The following is a 19,744-nucleotide window of genomic DNA, read 5'->3' on the forward strand; positions in this document are numbered from 1 at the left end:
CATGTTTATGTATTGAATAATGATACTATGATAGACAAAAGGATGGCATCTGCTTCATGTAAAGGAGATAAACCATTTCTCCTTAACGTAACAATATAGGGTGAATTTTTTTTAACCTTTTTTTGTAATTGCCCTCTGTTCATAGAGCTGGTTCTTGAATATTATGGCACACCAGACTCCCTTGAGCAAATTCTCAAAAGTCAAGTCATTCTGAACCAAACTTAGTTCACCAAGCAGCTGAGTAACAGTGTGTGAATAACATTTTTACCAAAAGTGTAACCTTTCTACGTGATTGTACCAAAAAAAAAAAAAAAAATCAACTACAAGGCTAACAATGGGTAAGCAGCCCTACATTTATAAATGCTGGATAACGCTTACTTAAAATCTGAAGTATTGGAGTTGTCCCAACCAAAGAAAATCAAAGCCATAAACATATTTTGTTTAAAAGAACTAAGGTATGATTGCAAGAGGGACTTTACCTAACAAATACAATCAGTGTAACCTGGCTTATTGTATCCTCAATGAATCCTCAACAATAAAAAAAAAAAGAACTAAAGTAAACAGGCTTCTACTTAGATACATACCAGGCTCTTCTTTGAATAGGACCTAAATTAATATAATAAACTATACCCAAACTGAAAAAAACATTGGTGCTGAAAAGTCAGTTCATAAAAGCACTCTTGTCCAATGGGACTATTATCCAATAAAACTTCCATTAACAAAGGCAATGCATGCAAATCACACTTAAAAGAAATGCTAGTACCAAGATAATTTGAAGAGATAGGAATTAGTTCATTATAAGACAAGAAGTGAGAATATACTGGAAAAGTACTGTCAATGTTTTCAAAACAAACACACACACTACATTTAAGTAGACCCAGATTTCTTACCTATTTAAAACATCTCTTCTAAAGCCAAATATAGTACCTCTAAGAGTTTATTGCACTTAGATACTTGTTTTATTTCTAGGGATAGTTTAATCAAACAAAAGTTTAACTAGGATAGTTTAGTCAAACAAAACCAAAAGGTTAAAGCCTAACTCAGAACTCAGAGAAGTGTACAGTATGCTCACTTGTCCCCTTTTCCAATTCTACCACCTACTGCATTCCCAATATAGAACAGAGTATGTAGGATTCACAAACAATACTGCTGATGTGGCGGCGCCTGTGGCTCGAAGGAGTAGGGTGCCAGCCCCATATGCCGGAGGTGGCGGGTTCAAACCCAGCCCCGGCCAAAAAAATGCAAAAAAATTAAATTAAATTAAAAAAAAAAATCAAAAACAAAAACAAATACTGCTGATGGCAGAGCTCTATTCCCTGATGGCAAAAATTGCCCCTGTAATTTCTCTCAGCTTCTTCTGGATTAGGGTAAAAAGGGCCTTTGTGTTAAACAAATCTTTTAATAACAGGTAAGACAAGCTTGCTTTCAAAATATTAAGTATTTTGCAAAACAATCAGACTCCACACAGTACAAACTTACCCGAGCCACTGCTTGCCTCTTTGTTTGAGATGGCACTTGTAGATGGCAGCAGCTGATGTACCTGTGCTTGCTGGTCTGAACGGCTGCCGCCATTTGGGACATTTTTGTTCCACATGTTCACATTTTTGTAGTTGTATTTGCTTGGATCTCCCCAAGCTGAAGTTCCATCATCAATCTCCATTTTGCGACGTATAGATTCTGGGGATGGTTCCTCCCAGCCTGTAGGTTCTTCTTCCTTTGTTGGAGCTGGTATAGGTCCTCCCAGCCAGCCTGTACCAGGAGGTTTGCTGGTAGCTGGTGGGATTCCCCAAGATCCAACAATGTCTTGTTGCTTGTTCCAGTCTGGAGAACTGACTGGCTTTGACGAATCTCCCCAACCTAGAGACTGATTAGACTTTGGAGGGTCTCCCCATCCCTGGGAAGGATTAGGTTTAGAAGATTCATCCCATCCTGATGAATTATTTGGATTTATGTTATTTCCCCAAGTAAAAGAACTAGTTTTACCAAGTTCGTTCCAACCAGAAACAGACCTGTCACTGTCACTGCCTCCTGAGCTGGATTTCTTATTAGCCTCACCCCAATGGTTACTCCTTGAAGTTTCTCCCCAGTTATCACTGGCAGAAACAGACCAACCTTGGCTTGACTTTTGTCCATCACCCCCACCCCATCCCTGTTTGTTCTTTTGCGAATCATTCCATGCAGACTTTTCTTCTTTGCAATTGCCCCACTGATTGCTCTTGATCATTCCTGTAGCAGCAGAATCATCTTCCCACCCCCCCTGGCAGTTTGAGCCTTTGGAATCTCCCCACCTCAGAGGAGGTTTGGGATCGCCCCACCCCGATACAGATGAGGTATCATTACTATTAGGGCTAGTCTTATCTATACATGCCCCTGAGTTAAAAGTCTGTGTTGCAGAGCTTCCCCAGGCCTCGGTTCCATTGTCAGTCTTTCGCTCCCCTCTAGGTGATGTTTCGGTATCCCAGGCAGTATTCTGCTTAATAGGAGTCTGTCCCCAACCAGAGTTGGATAGGACACGTGGATCTAAGTCAGTTCTGTTTACAATGCTTTGGAGTAATGTGTGCTGATCAATTTTTCTTCTATCTCTGCTCTGACTTTCCCCAGTTACTTTTTCCTCAAGGCGTCCAGTGCTTTCTGTACTACCATCACTCTCCACTGTACCTCCTGTTTTGGCCCACACACTGTTTTGCTCATTTGTCTGAGAAGTGGCAGAACCCTGATCTTCTTCCTCAGTAGATTTCCATCCATTTGTAAACTTCTTACCATTACCATTTGCACTGTCATTGGAATGCTGATTGCTAGGCAGTTTGTTCCACTCGCTGGGTATATTAGTGCCAGTGTTTTGTGCAGGGGTTCCCCATCCTCTTCGACTCCCTCCAGAACTTGCACCATTTCCACTTCCCCATGATGTACTCTGGGTATTCGCTGCCCCAGACTCCCACACACCTCCTCCTTTATTTGTGTTAACTTGAAAGTTAGTGCCCATAGGCCCATTTACACCAGGCTGCATTAGAGTTGCATTCACAGTGTCACCATTAGCTTGGCCATTAGGGCCTGAACATTTGTCTCCAGAGTAGTTAGAACCATAGGCACCCCATGTAGTACCATAAGAGCCTCCACTTTTTGACTCTCCATTGCTAAGATGAGAAAGGGAAGTGCCATTTATAACTGATGAAGCCTGTATCTGAGGATGATTCATTGTGCTCACACGCCAGGCCCCTGTAGTACTACTAGGCAGTTCATTATTCTGTATGGAACCAGAGTTTGGTAAACTAGAGGTCATAAAGTTAGTAGTGTTATTTGGTCCAGTCATTTCAGTGGTAATATTTTGAGGTTGACCACTGAACGAAACCTTCTGTGTACCACTTACTTCAGATTCACAAGTTTCCTGAAGGCTTCCCCAGGTACCATGGGTAGAAGAACCACTCACTTTAGAGTTAATACTCTGCTTGTTAGGCATCTGGCCTATGGTACTGCACTGAATATTGATGCCAGAACTACCACTCCCTACAGGCCCTTTTAGGGCAAGTCCATTGTTCTCTAATACTGGCCAGGCACCATGGTTGCTAGCTGAATTCAAAGTGCTTGGATTTAACCCTCCATTTGATGAAGAACTTACAGTGCCCCAAGCATTCATTCTATTGTTGCTACTTTCAGATTTGCTTTCAGGAGCATCCACAGAGACCTGACATGTGCTTATTATGGCTCCATGGGAAAAACCCCATGGCCCAGTACTACTTCCATGGCCCACATTATTGCTGCTGCTACCAACTACAAACTTGTTTTGGGAACCAAGTCCAGTGCTATTCCGAAGGCCATCTTTTTCACCACCTGTGCTCCCTGAAGCCATGATAGTGATGTTTCTCTCTGATTCAGAACTGGAAGCAGAATCAGCATCCATACATTCTGAAGCCAACTCTGGATCACTCCCAGGGACTGAGGGCCATGCTTCTTTTTCAGACAAGTCACTTACAACAGCATTCTTACAGTTTGTGCTAGAATCACTTGTAGAAGACACAGGTCCCCCGTGGGAATTTTCATAATGGGATCCTGAAATATTGTGGTTTATATCTAGAACAAAGGAGAAGTACAACTATTTATAAATTGTTGGTCAATTTCAAAACAACACTAAATAATTTAAGAAAAATGAATATATTATAAATATATGTGGCTCCTTAACTTTTAGTAGGATACGAGATTTGATAGTATGGTCATAGGGGCATTGGTTATCTTCTAGCCACCAACTCTCCATAACCAGTAATTTCACAAAGGCAGGCAATTTTGCTGCCTTGTTCATTGATAGTAGCATAAGATCCTAGAGGAATGCCTAGAACAGCCTCTCAATAAATATTTGATGAACGAACAAACTATTAACATATCAGTAAATAAAAATATTTTAGAGTCAAGAAAGACTGGTAGGTAGTGATATATTAGGATGATGGAGTAACACAGGCCCAGACAAGGGAAAGAAAGAGCTGAGATGCAAATGAGTAAGGATAAGTGAATAGTCCAAGCTTGACGGAATATTTAGGAATCTTTTTCCATCTACCATTTTCTAGTATGGTTTTTCCATACAACTCTTTCGGCTATTATAAAAATTTTTAAGAATTCCAGAGCCTTTTCCATTATACTTCCATTTCATTAGTGTCCATATTCAACCTGAAATACTGCACTCTAATGAGATATTATTATTTCAACTGCCCCTTGTAAAATTTTATTTACCTTCAAGCCATGCTTATAAGAGACAAAAAAAGTTGTTATGCTGGAGATCATGGAACTATTATATTATGATCAAATAATATAATATTGGAGGCCACTGATGACCAATTAGAGAATCCTATAATCTGACACTTACTGTTATATATCATTACCTACTTATTTTACTATTGGGAGGGCAGTTCCATTGCTATTGCTAGTTCCTCAGATCATTTACTCTCATCTGGTTTAAGCATCTAGTGGGCAGAAATTCCTCATAGATATTAACCTGCCTAAGATATGTGCATATAGACAGTTTTGAGGGAGAGTTGCTTATCTTGTCGTTGTCTACTAGAGTAGGAATCAGAATCACATGTAGTGTTTTTAAACACACATGCTCAACTCATGTCCCAATTCATGAAGCCAACCTTCAGAGTTGTAGGCCTCGCAAATAAATGAAAGTCACTTTTAGGATGATTGGAATGAAAAATCAGATTCTTTAAAGCACAATCATTATAAAACGAAAGATGAGCTAGAAAGAGTGGCAGGAAAAGTGACCGGAGAAAGACCAGAATGTATATATTGATTCACCAAATAATATATCAGTTCCACAGTAAACTCTAATTTCCACTGTTTAAGAACCATTTCTATAAAATGTGTCATCTTTCAGTGCCTATGAGGACTACTTGGCACAAAAGAAGGGGTAACAAAAAGTCTCACTGGGTAAAAACAAATCAACATACCAACAACACACCATCAGCAATACCAACAAGGCTTTCCGTGCGGGGGATCACAACCTTGATATACACTCTGATCACTGAATTCTTTGAACAAGCTAGATCACAGGTATGACCTTCACTTACAGATGAGGAAACTGAGGTTTAGAGGTTAACTTATGAAAAATCAAGTGAGAAACACAGGATTCTTCAGAATCCTAGCCCAGAACGTGGCTGGGATTTTAGACAACTAAATTCAAGTATGAACTCTGTATGATCAAATCTGTAAAACTGGAATAAAAACAGTACTTCTTGATCTGTTTATTGTAGGTCACATATGTTAATGTATTATCACGTACACATTAATTGTATTATCACATATAAAGCACTGAGCACAGTGCTAGCTGCAAATAAGGGCAGTTTGATGTAGTGACAAAAAGCACAGACTCTGAAGCCAGACTGCTTAGGTTTAAGAGGTGCTCTACCATCTATTACCTGGGTGACTCACATTAAGAACCCCAATCTTGCTGTGCCTTAGTTTTCTCATCTGTATAGTAAGAGCAATAGTACTAATCTCACACAACTGTTATGAGGATTAAATTACTAATCAATTAAAAAAAAATGGGCTGGGCATTCTGGCTCACACTTGTAATCCCACCACTCTAGGAGACCGATGTAGGTGGACTGCTTGAGCTCAAGGCATTCAAGACCAGCCTGAGCAAGAGCGAGACACTGTCTTTAAAAATAGCCGGGCGGCTCAGCGCCTGTAGCACAGTGGTTATGGCACCAGCCACATACACTGAAGTTGGCAGGTTCGAACCCAAACCCGACCGGGGCCAGCTAACCAACAATGACAACTGCCTCAAAAAATAGCCGGGCCTTGTGGTGGGCACCCGTAGTCCCAGCTACTTGGGAGGCTGAGGCAAGAGAATCGCTTGAGCCCAAGAGTTTGAGGTTGCTATGAGCTGTGACGCGATGGCACTCTACCAAAGGTGACACAGTGAGACTCTATCTCAAAAATTAAATAAATACGTAAATATAGGTGGGCGTTGTGGCAGACGCCTGTAGTCCCAGATACTCGTGAGGCTGAGGCAAGTGAATCACTTGAGCCCAAGAGTTTGAGGCTACTATGAACTGTCATGCCACAGCACTCTACCAAGGACAACAAAGTGAAACTGTCTCAAAAAAAAAAATAAATAAGGCACTTTGAACCACATCTGATCCAGATTAGGTGCTTTTTGTTCTCACTAATTAACGCATGCTAATGATTGTCATCATTCTTTAGTCCTCTCTCCAAAGTACATGTTCTTCATTGCACCAGGTCTCCCTTATGAAGAACAAAATAAGAAATTAACAACTTGCTTATTTAAAATCCCAGCTTGGATATTTCAAACAGAAGTTTAACTATTGGTTTTATACTCCCACAGATGCTTCCTCCTAAAAGGGGTTGAAGAGAATCGCTTCTTTACTAGTTTCTTTTTATCTTAGTAAGTTTGCTAAAACCTTCCATTATTCCTCCCTGTGTACATCAAACCAAAAATATTACCAAGTCTCAAATCCATACACTTTTTCACAAATCTTCTTCCATCATCATCCTCTTCTGGGTAAAAAATACTTTTACCCCAAATAAAGTATTTATGCTGCCATTACTTGCCTGTAAGTGTGAATGTGGATATGTGTACACGTGTGTGTGTTGCCCCTTCCATAAGCCAGGAGTAAAAACATAAGACTGGGCATCTAACACAAACTATCCAGGCAGAAAATAAAAGAATAGAATGTAACAGCAAACACGAAAAGGATTCCCATAATGACAAGAAAAAGATAGGAATATGTGTCATCACCACTACTATTCAACCCTGGAAGAACTAACAGATGAAATATGACCCCAAAATAAAGATAATGGAATAGAGATAAAAAGGGATAACATGTAAAAAAAAAAACAATAGTTTTCCTACACACCAGGAATAATCAATGAGAAAATGTGATAGAGAAATGATCCTAATCACTAACAGCTACAAAATAACATGAAATAAAGCTAATGAAATAACTTACTCTATGATTAAATTTTAATGTAAGCCATTTAAGGCAACTTCTAAGTATAGAAACTTGCTCTTGGATAAGAAGATGTAACAATGCTCCAAGTTTAATTCAGTTATAAGAAATTGTTAACAAGATCTTGTCTGTAGTATGATTAAAATTATTTTAGAATTCTATAAGACAAATGGAAGAATTTATGCTCAAAAAGAAGAGTTTATGGCTTGGCGCGTGTTGTACAGTGTTACGGTGCCAGCCACATACACTGAAATTGGCGGGTTCAAACCCAGCCTGGGCCACCTAACAGAAAATAGCCAGGCGTTGTGGCAGGCACCTGTGGTCCCAGCTACTTGAGAGGCTGAGGCAAGAGAATAGCTTAAGCCCAAGAGTTGGAGGTTGCTGTGAGCTATGCTGCCATGGCACTCATTGTCTCCAAAAAAAAGAAAGAAAAGAAAGAAAGAAGAGCTTGTGCAGGAGAGAATCTGCATTATTATTCAACAGTTAAACAATAGTGCACTGCCATAGTACAGATAAAAGCACTCTTATTGAACAAAAAAAAATACCTCAAAACAGAACCAAGTATGTGTCAAGATAATGTCAAAGGTCAGTACTTTAAATAAGTGGAAAAAGGAGTATTTTTTCTTTCTGAGACAGAGTCGCACTACGTTGCGCTCAGTAGAGTGCGGTGACATCATAGCTCACAGCAACCTAAAACTCCTGGGCTTAAGTGATTCTCTCGCCTCAGCCTCCGAGTAGCTGGGACTACAGGCGCCCGCCACAATGCCTGGCTATTTTTTTTGTCGCAGTTATTACTGTTGTTTAGCTGGCCCAGTCTGGGTTAGAACCCACCAGCCTCAGTGTATGTGGCCAGCACCATAACCACTGTGCTATGGCTGCAAGCCAAGGGAAAAGGAATATTCAATACTTGGAAAATATTTTTAAAATGAGACAATATATCAAAAATAATTTCAAATGATTAAAACTTTAAAAATAAAAGATGAAACCATGAAATTAGCAGTGAATAAAAAATTTGAATACCTAAATGACAGATCTGACTACTTATTTTTAAAAAATCAAATTTTTTAATGTCAGAATACATCAAAAAGTAAAACGAAAAAAGCAAACACCAGAATACATTCTATAGATGAGTCCTATTACCTTTAATTTTAATAGAAAATGTTTTCAGATTCTGGTCATGACCTGGTTTGGAGGTGGTTGTGGTGGTGGTTAGTCTAAGCTGGTCTTTTGCTATAACTTCGTAGGTATTTTAGGAAAATAAAGAGAGCTACCTTCAATAATTAGTAGTCAAAATCTCTTTTTAATCTAGAAGTGACTTGAACAAAACTTAAAACCATTTCAAAAACTGGGTTATCACGGGTGAGATACAAGGTATTTTTGGCTACTTTAGTTGTTTTGGTACTTTAATTATTCAAAAAGAACAATTAAAAAGTGTCAGGAGGGGGTGGTAACAGATAATATGTACATATTATAACAGAAAGAATAAAAAGACTGGGACTACTCAGGAATCACAGCTAAAATGTTTCAGAGCTGGGCGCAGTGTCTCACACCTGTAATCCCAGCACTCTGGGAGGCTGAGGCGGATTGCTTGAGCTCAGGAGTTCAAGAATAGCTGTCTCTAAAAACAACAGGGCATTGAGGCAGGCACCTATCATCCCAGCTACTTGGACGGCTGAGGGAAGAGAATGGCTTGAGTGTAAGAATTTGAGGTTGCTGTTGCGAGCTATGACACCATGGCACTCTATCAGGGGCAAGAAAATGAGACTCTGTCTGAAAAAAAAAAAAAAAACTCCCCTCCAAAAAACCAAAAACCAAAATGTTTCAGAGACAATGACTATTTCATAGTTGGAGAAATCAAATAGTATATTTCTTTTACAGAAAAGGAAGCCAAAACGCACTGTTCTAAGTGATCTAGAAGATAAACATACAAGAATATCATTAAATATAAGATTATCACTCAACTTTTTTAGGCAACAGAAAGAGTAAGATTGAAAAACGCCTGCATCAGTAGGAAGAAATGGGGCAGTGAAGTTTTCCTGAGTATAATGAATAATACAAATTTTTAGACACTGCAAACTAAGATTTGGAAGGTTTCAGGTTACTTAGAAACACATTAAGTCCAAAACATCATTAGCATCCTATTCTTGTAAAAAATTCTCATAGAAGTAGAAACCGTTAAAGTACCAAAAAGAATATAACAGTGCATTACCAAACATCTATTCAAAATGATCAAAGAGATTAGATGGGGGTTGAGCAAAGACTTGTAATAATTCAAGTGATTTATAAAGAAACCACTTAATTTAGTCAGGAAGATTTTATATACATGGAAATCCATATATCATTCTTATAAAATACTGTAGAACCTCTGATAAGTTGAACACCCAAAAGACGGTAACAAATTCATGATGTTTAAAAGGTGGTGTATGTCTGGTCTGTGAAGATTAGGTTGACTTAAGGAAATGGTCAACTATGGAGCTACTACTATATGTAAGCATGTAAACAATCAAAATAAGTAAATATTTGCTTTTCACCCTAAAGACTTTTCAATTTCACCAGAGGGGAAGAGCTTCAGAAGTAAATTATACTTAGGTTTTATAGTGTTTCCAATGAGTATGAGATGGTACCACTGGGAATATGAGAGAATCTTAGATGCACAATTTCAAATAGCTCTTAAGTACAGAAGTTCAAAATGTCTCTTTTACTTGTTCTAGCTTTTTGTCCAGGGACTGGCAAACTTCTTCTGTAAAGGTCCCTTTAATAAACATTTTAGAAGGCTGGGCACGATGGCTCATGCCTGTAATCCTCGCACTCTGGGAGGCCTAGGTGGGTAGATTTACCTGAGCTCACAGGTTCGCGACCAGCTTGAGCAAGAGCCAGATTCCATCTCTAAAAATAACCAGGCGTTATGGCAGGTGCCTATAGTCCCAGCTATTCAGGAGGCTGAGGCAAGACAATCACTTGAGCCCAAAGAGTTTGAAGTTGCTGTGAGCTATAACGCCACAGCACTCTGAGGGCAACAAAGTGAGACTCTGTCTCAAAAATAAACAAACAAACATTTTAGCAACTACTTACCTCTGCCATTATAGCTTGAAAGCAGCCACATACAGTATATAAATATATAATATAATATAAATTAATGGGCACATAAGTCTTCTAATAAAGCTGGACTAAAAAAGGCCCCATGCCAATGTCTGTTCTAGATTAAAGAAGACAAAAAGCAGTACCAAAATCAAATGCAATACAGAGATTATGATTGGCTTCTGGTTTGAGAGATAGGGTGAAGATGTTAGGGACTAAGCTACAGAGACATTGTTGGAGATGTTGCTCTAGACTAGTGAACATCTCAACCAGGGCAAGGGGTGGCAACGTAAGTAAGGAGAGATAGAACAGGAAATAAATTGAAGAGCTAAAACCAGCAGGGTGTGGTAAACTCAGTGGCCCATAAGACATGAAGGAGAAAGAAGAATAAAGCATGATTTCAAGGTGTTCAGATGGATGATTATATAAATGGGAACATCAACCTTTTGAGTAAAAGAACCCAGAAGGGGGGCATGGTATGGGGGCAAAATGATGAGTTGAAGTTTGCAAATATTGGTTTGAGGGGCCCATCATTAGCTGAAAAGATCCAGAAGATGTGAGCCTAAAATGTGGGAAGATAAATAAAGCTTTGGAGAATAAAATCTGAGAGCTTGTCAAAGAAAAACTATCTGAAACACAATGGCGGAACAGCGGTTAGGAGGAAAACAAGAGATATATAGTGACATAGAGGACAAGAAATGTAACAACTTTAAGAAAGAGGAAATAATCGGCTCAGCACCTGTAGTACAGTGGTTACAGCGTCAGCCACATACACAGAGGATGGCAGGTTCAAACCAGGCCCAGACCAGCTAAACAACTGTAACAACAACAAAAAAAAGCCAAGAGTTGTGGCAGGCGCCTGTAGTCCTAGCTACTTGGGAGGCTGAGGCAAAAGAATCACTTGAACCCAAGAGTTTAAGGTTGCTGTGAGCTATGACGCCATAACTCTCAGAGGGCAACATAGTGAGACTCTGTCTCAAAAAAAAGGTAGATATCGGGCAGTGCCTGTGGCTCAGTGGGTATGGCGCCGGCCTGATATACCAAGGGTGGTGGTTTCAAACCCAGCCCCAAACTGCAACAAAAAAATAGCCAGGTATTGTGGCAGGCACCTGTAGTCCCAGCTACTCAGGAGGCAGAGGCAAGAGAATCGCTTAAGTCCAAGAGTTGGAGGTTGCTATGAGCTGTGACACCATGGCACTCTACCAAGGGTGACAAAGTGAGACTCTGTCTCTAAAATAAAAAAAAAGTAGATATCTATTAAAATAATAATGGAAAAAAACTTTAAAAAAACCAAAACCCACAAGAGGTGGTGGGAATGAGGTCTGGATCTGACATCAAAAGACCAGTAACTTTAGGAGTAGAGCTACTTTAGTCCAGTGAGCAAAAGCCAGATTGTGGAGAACTAATATAATGTGTAAGAGATCACAAGAACTCAGAAGAAAAGGGGAGGACAGAGATTCTGTAATAGCCTTAAGAGTACAGGGATTTAAAGGAATTTTTTTCAAAGATAGCAGAGATTTAAGTATGTTTATAGACCAAGGGGAAGGTGCAAGTTCACAGCAAGAAGTTATAAACGAGCAAGGATGTATAATGCATTGGAAAGACAATGCAAAAGCATGGGTGACAGACAATATTTTAATTTTTAAACATCTCCCAAAACTGTTATGTTAACATTTTTAGTCAAAACATCCTAGTTCTTGGTCATTCATCATTATACCTCAACTGTCCTTGACTTAAAAAAAAAAAAGAAATTCTAACATAGGAAAGGCTATAAAGAGTAATATAAAAAAACACCGATATACCCCCCACCTGTAAGAAGTACATCACTAATACTCCTGCATACCCTTCCTTTCCCAGAGGGTATCCCATTGCCAATTACTGATATAAATCTTCACATTTTGCTATATTTGTTTGTTTTTTTTTTTTTTTTTGTAGAGACAGAGTCTCACTGTACCGCCCTCGGGTAGAGTGCCGTGCCGTGGCGTCACACGGCTCACAGCAACCTCTAACTCTTGGGCTTCCGCGATTCTCTTGCCTCAGCCTCCCGAGCAACTGGGACTACAGGCGCGTGCCACAACACCCGGCTACATTTTGCTATATTTGAATCATCTGTATTTTGGATTCACTCTTAAGCAATGTTGTTTTGCATGCTTTGTATTTCACATAAATGGGTCAGGTGCTGTGGCTCATGCCTGTAATGGCCAGCACTTTGGAAGCCAAAGTAGGAACTTCACTCGAGGTCAAGAGTATGACACCAGTTTGGGCATCATAGTCTTTACAAAATAAATCTCTATAACACAATCTCTACAAAAAGTTTAAAAATTAGGTAGGCACTGTGGCATGTGTCTGTAGTCCCAGCCACTTGGCAGGCTGAGGCGGAAGGATTGCTTAAGCTCAGAAATTCAAGGTTGCAGTTAGCTATAATTGTACCACTGCACTCCAGCACGGGCAACAGACCCTGTCTTAAGTGGGGTAAAAAAGTGTGCGTGTGTGGGTATGTATGTATGTATGTATGTTTATGTGTGCGTGTATATATATGCTATACTGCAAATGAACAAAAAATACATTCTTGTGATAATCACTGGAAATAACTATAGAAGATACTATTAAATTGTTAATATTCTTTTGCTTAGGGGTGGTGATAGTATTGTGGTTGTAACAGGAACCTATCTTTATTTTTAGGATAATTACCTGCAGAAGTATTAAAAGTAAAGCATCATGGTGTTTACAATGTGCTTTAATAATAAACATGTGTCTCATTATTTATATATGAGAAAGGAAAACAGACGAGAGGTGTGTGTGAGGTCAAGATGGGACAATTTTAACAACTGTTGGATCTGGGTGGAAGGTATATAGGTGTTCAGTGTTCTCATCTTTTTAACTTTTCTGTATGAATCATGTCAGTTAGATGATAAAAACTGGGATAGAATACTTTTGCCCAGAACAAAGCTGCTGCCAACCCTGTTGGGGATACTTATCTCCCCAAATCCTTCATAACATGGCCTATGAACCCTCCAATTCAAGGATTATTTGGGCAGCTGCCAGGCCTGACCCTTGCTCTAAAAAGTCAACTGCAAAAAAGAGATTTTTTTTTTTTTTTTTTTTGAGATGGAGTTTCACTATGTCACCTTCGGTGGAGTGCTGTAGTGTCACAGCTCACAGCAACCTCCAATTCTTGGGTTCAAGCAATTCTCATACTTCAGCCTCCCAAGTAACTGGGACTACAGGCACCTGCCACAACACCTGGCTATTTTTTTCCCCCAGTTGTTATTGTTGTTTAGCAGAACCAGGCCGAGTTCGAACCTGCCTGCCTCACTGGATGTGGCCAGTGCCCTAACCACTGAGCTACGGGCGCCACGCTCAAAAGAGAGATCTTAATTCTCATTGAAAATGATCAGCAAGTGTTTGGGGGACAGCCACAAACTCACAGCCTAGGGCTGGCCTGCAGCATTGTCTGGCCTGACCAGCACAGGGCTCATAAATAAATAAACAAATGCAAAGATATTTAGGAAAGATACAAAAATGATACAGTTAATAACTAGGTAACATCCCTACTCGGACTTCCTTGGCTGAGAAATGTAGTATTATAGATGAAGACAGGAAGGCAAAATCCAGAACTTTTTTTGCCGTGAAAACTGTAAGTGAATTTCCATGTATCACAGTCATTAACTTTAAATGACACATCTATGCCACTAACTATCTCTCTTCAAAAAAGCCAAATATAAATAGATAAAAATAGTAACAGTTCGGATTATCTTCCCATAATTCTGAACTACATGTAGTGTGCAACAAACAATTTTTATTCTGGGCTACTGATCATGCTGTTTATACTGCCTTATATACTGTTGTTCTTCAATGACCAGTAGGCTACTTTCTAATTTGTAAGATAAAGATATTATCTAATCCGTAAAGTATTAAAACAGTTAATCCACATATGCAGTTAGTCACTATATCATTATCATTAGTAACTCCTGAGGAGCTGAACAGAGCTAACTTCTCTAAGAAGCCTTCTGACTTCACTGACTCTCAATGGTTTATGGTGAAAGTTCTGGTTACCATTCCTAGTAGCACCTACAAAGAAATATGTAAAATATTCCAGTGACACGGGATGCACAAATATTTTCAAAAAAACAGAAATATAAATCTGGTTCTTGTTTGGGATGCTTTGGTTCCATCATCTGCATCTCTAGTTGTTTGGGGGTTTAATTTCAGATCTCACATCGTTGCACCCACCTGAGTTCTATCTTAACCTCTGCATTAATGTAGTCTACCTTTGTAAAGTTCTTTTAGAAATAGGTAGGATATTTTTCCTTCTCAGGCTCTTTTGACGACTTCTTCTTATGCCCACAGCTAAGGCCTTCTTCTCATCTGAATGCACACCTGCAACATCATTGGGTTTATGACCCGTGGTCATTTTTCAGAAGCAAGATCTTTATGTTCCTGTTATTTCCATTTCAAAAATAGCTTTGTTCTCTCATTTCCCACATTGAAAAATCATATTCGACACATTTTCTAAATATACTCTCCGATCTCACCATTTGTTTTATTAACTATCACATCACCTTGCTTAGCTCAAAGTAGGTACTCAAGGATTCGTTGTTTAACTTCTCCCAAGGTTTTTAACCACACATTTTATTATGCGGATGAACCATACATGTTTCCAACCTGACTTCCCAGGTGAACTTCAAATTTCTAACTGCCTATACTTGGCATTAGATATAATATGTGTAAACCAAACTTGTCCTGAAGAGTACAAGTCTTTCTATAGAAGTCTTCCCTATCTGGCAAGGGAAAGACAGTTCACTCAGCATCTAAACATTAGGCACTAAGTTAGCTGCTTTAACATGTCACATAATTAAGTCCTTAAGACAACAATGTAGGGTTGGATACTGCTGTCTATACTTCACAGATTAGAAAAGAGGGTCAGATGAGTTAAGTTATTTGACCAAGCTCACACAGATAGTAAGTGGCTAGGAAAGTAGGTATTAACTCAGGATGATAACTTAAATTTGTATTCTTTTCAATAATAATGTGCTGCTCTAAGTGCCTACACTAGAAAACTCACATTTGTGTCCTCTTCCTCCTTACCTATCACATCCAGCATGTTGCCAAAGCACAGCATGGTGGTTATGAGCATAGCTTTGGAGTCAGACAGATCTTGATGTGAGTCCAGGATCTGCTACTTATTAGCTGTGAAATACCATAATATATTATAATGTACAGAGTACTTCTTGCTATATATAAGAGAGTATAGAAGTAGAAGGTGATTAATTCTATCTAGAACAGTTAGGAAAGGCTGCTCAGACACATGGAGCAATTAAGTAACCTGCCCAAGGTCACACGTGCTGGGATCTGGTGGAGTTGAAACTCCATCTAGCTCTAGAGATGTCTTTCTTCATCAGGATGCTATGTTGCCTCTGTATGTATTTTCACATATGGAAATCTTCATTCCCCTCAACTGTAGAACCTAATTCTCTATCTGGCTTTAAAATAGCTGGATAAATGGATGAATGGGCAGACTCAACAATTACCAAAATCTACCAGAACATGCTGAAACAAACTGGACCTTGGGAAAACCTGTAATCACACACTATTTTCAGCTTTGCAATCATTATTGAGCTGAGAAAAGCCATTCTGAGGCAAGTAACTGAATGCTTTGCTGTTTCGATATAATTTTCATGCGTGTCAGTCTTTTTATGGCATCCAGTAACTGAATGATCTTGGGCAAGTTATTTAATGTCTTGGTGTCTTGGTTTCCTCTACTGAAAAGTGGAGGTAAGAACTGCATCTCAAAGTGCAATTAAAGATTAAATGCAGTAATATGTATACCTGCTTAGCACATAACTTAGAGGAAAGTGCTCAATTTTAGTATAAGCTCCTTATTCATTAAAATGAGCAGAACCTAAAGGGAAAGTGATTAATCATTTCTAGGATAGGATGGGCAGATAACCTACAGAAAATATTTTAAGATTCCCCATTCATAACTCCCTGTAGAGAATTATATTAAAGCCCAGATACTGATGAATAAGAATACATCACCAGAAAGTTATGAATTTATAAACTTGTTCTATTGCTAGTGATGATAAAGTGTGAATCTGTAAGAAATGCCTTCTCTCACCTGACTGGTTTTTGCTGTTCTGCACCTCTCCGTTATTTTGTGGCTGTTGATTTGTTAAAGCACTGCTTTCTGACTGGCTGTTTAACACTTTAACAGCAGATCCCAGGTTTGCTGCTATGACAGGAAAATGCTGACCCCTCTTTAGAAGCTGTTTATGTTCCTGGTGGCGAAATCGTGGAGGTACTTCACGGGGATACCGAGGCAAAGCCTGTGGCTGCTGCTGCTGCTGCGGCTGTTGCTGCTGTGGCTGCTGCTGCTGCTGCTGCTGCTGCTGCTGCTGCTGCTGCTGATTGTTGGCTGTAGCTCGCTTGGCATTATTATTAGTGCTGGTTGCTGTGGAAGTGCCGTTATTAGAGTTGGCAGGCTGAGGCTGGCTTACACTGGGCTTTACCTGTTCTGGCACTAATCCCAACAAAAGAAAAGGGGTGGAAAAGATTAGCCAGTAAAGTTACCTCCATAGTAAGCCATCTAAATTCAAAGGCAAGAAGAAAAATAATCCTAAAAAAACAGAAGCTGTAAGTGTGCAGGGATATCCTCATTCACGGGCTTAAGTTTTCTTAGACACCACTACCAAGAGTCAAATTTTACTTCTGCGAACGACCTATCCAGTAAGGACACAGAAATCCTTGGCCAGGGTGACAACTCCTGATAACCATCTCTCTTCCTGTATTATTCTCTGATAAGAGAATCAGCACTTATTACATAACCATGAAACTCACATTGACTAATTAAGAATAAATGTGACGAATCAATTTTTGGTAGTCCTAAAATCACTCTCAATTCCCTGGTAACTATTCTTACTTATTATGCCACATTTTAAATATGTTTGGTTAATATTTTTCCTCTCTGGAAGACAATACAAGAACAAGAGTAGAAAACAACCTCCCGGTTTCCTTACAAAAAAGACAAAGTTAACAATGTTTTTCATCGTTAAAATGTAGCATCAGGGCGGCGCCTGTGGCTCAGTCGGTAAGGCTCCGGCCACATATACTGGGGGTGGCGGGTTCAAACCCGGCCCCTGCCAAACTGCAACAAAAAAATAGCCGGGCGTTGTGGCGGGCGCCTGTAGTCCCAGCTACTCGGGAGGCTGAGGCAAGAGAATCGCTTAAGCCCAGGAGTTGGAGGTTGCTGTGAGCTGTGTGAGGCCACGGCACTCTACCGAGGGCCATAAAGTGAAACTCTGTCTCTACAAAAAAAAAAAAAAAAAAAAAAATGTATAATCAAATAAGACAAACTCACAATATATAAATAAATACAAAGATAAAAGTATTAAATCAGAAATTATTCAAAATTAGGGAAGTTATTTGGATATCCTATCTTAAACAAATATGAAAAATAAACCTGAAACTGTTAAGTAATGAATTTTTTGACTCCTAAGTAAAACAAAGTAAGTAAATAAACTGATAGAAATGCCTTTAGCCAGTGAAAATATATTCAGTCTCTAAAACAACAAGACGTGGCACGGGATATGAGCTTTTAGTGCAAGACAGACCCAGGTTTCAATCTCCGTTCTACCTTTATCAAGCTTTGTGTCTTTGTGCAAGTTGTATAAATCTGAGTGATCCAGCTATCCCCTTGGTAAAATAGGGTTAATATCTATACATCACAAGGCTGTCCTAAGGTTAAATATGTTATGTTTGCTTTATGTTTATAAAGCACAGAACATAAAGCTATTCTTTAGTAGTTGGTACAATAATACCACCTTCTACTTTTGTAGCAGTGTAAGGTTTCTGTAAAATTTTGATACTTCTTTACAGACAACACTATAAGATAAGCAAAATGAAACACCAGTATGTTACTAGTGGTGGAAACACTCAGAGAAAATTCTACTCAGGGGGTTAAGAGCTGCAGTCCTGGAATTACAACAGTTCCATCACTCGCTACCTGGATTATCTCTGTATCTTTCCCAGCTACAATTTTGTCTCCCAGACAATTTAATGGTCTTTACAGAAGGGACAGTCTAGGTCAAGTACCCACCATACTGTAACCACTCAGTAAACAAAAGCCATACTCTCAGCTCCAAAGCCTCCCTATTGTCTTCCTTCTCTGAACATCTGGTGGATTTAAACTGTGCCAGTCACATTAATACTTTTTTTTTTTTGGAGAAAGAGTCTCACTATGTTGCCCTCAGTAGAGTGCCGTGCTGTCACAGCTCACAGCAACCTCCAGCTCTTGGGCTTAGGCGATTCTCTTGCCTCAGCCTCCCGAGTAGGTGGGACTACAGGCACCTGCCATAACACCCAGCTATTTTTTTGTTGCAGTTTGGCCGGGGCCGGGTTTGAACCCGCCACCTCGGTATATGGGGCCGGCACCCTACTTACTGAGCCACAGGCACTACCCAACACATACTAATACTTTTTCTTTTTTTCAACATGACTTCAGTTTTTTCAAAGTAATACAATCAAATTATAGTATAGGAGAAATTACAGTAAAAAATTACATTCTATCTATTGCTTGGAATTCTTTCCCTGACAAGTCTCTTTACTTATACCTGTATATGAAAAATTTGTCTCCTGACAATTTAATGCTCTCAATATATAACAATAATGTATATTCCTTTGTGCATCTCACACAAAAATAAATATTAGCTATTACAAACATTTCAGGAGGACAATACGACATTAGAATATACTAAAGAATTTGCAAAACTAAAGATAAACCCCATATCCGGGGTCCCCATCCATAGATTCAATCATCTACAAATAAAAAAAAATGTTTTTAATGAACATTAACAATGAAAATAAAAAAAAAAAACCCCAACACAATGGGCACAGTGCTCATGCCTGTAATCCTAGCACTCGAGGAGGCTTGAGGCAGGAGGACTGCTTGAGCTCAGGAGTTTGAAACCAGCCAGAGAAAGAGTGACACTGCCCCAACTCCACTTAAAATAGAAAAATTAGCCGGGTGTTGTGGTGGTCACTGTAGTCCCAGATACTTGGGAGGCTAGGGAGACTAAGGCAAGAAGACCTCTTGAACACAAGAGTCTGAGGTTGCTGTGAGTTAGGCTGATACCAGGACACTCTACTCTGAGGCAACAGAGGGAGACTCTGTCTCAAAAAATAAAAACTTTTTTTTTTTTTTTTTTGCT

At 39.3% G+C, this 19,744-nt stretch overlaps 1 protein-coding gene across 10 annotated transcripts in view; it reads right to left on the reverse strand.

The window, feature by feature from the left end:
* Positions 1-19,744, reverse strand: part of TNRC6A (trinucleotide repeat containing adaptor 6A) — a 140,874-nt gene that overhangs the window by 38,407 nt on the left and 82,723 nt on the right. For 8 of the 10 annotated variants that reach the window (XR_008373496.1, XM_053558077.1, XM_053558078.1 and 5 more), the window contains 2 exons: positions 16,657-17,058; positions 1,480-4,068 (listed from right to left, as the gene is read on the reverse strand). Coding sequence is in view for 9 of the 10 variants with exons in the window: in XM_053558077.1 (XP_053414052.1) it covers positions 1,480-4,068; positions 16,657-17,058 (2,991 nt within the window). In the remaining variant the exon portion in view is untranslated. Of the gene's footprint in view, positions 1-1,479; positions 4,069-15,626; positions 15,715-16,656; positions 17,059-19,744 lie in introns of those variants that run through there. The other 2 variants (XM_053558083.1, XM_053558082.1) reach the window with 2 other exon arrangements.

This window comes from Nycticebus coucang, chromosome 12, assembly GCF_027406575.1.
Source record: "Nycticebus coucang isolate mNycCou1 chromosome 12, mNycCou1.pri, whole genome shotgun sequence".
Lineage (NCBI taxonomy): Eukaryota > Metazoa > Chordata > Mammalia > Primates > Lorisidae > Nycticebus > Nycticebus coucang.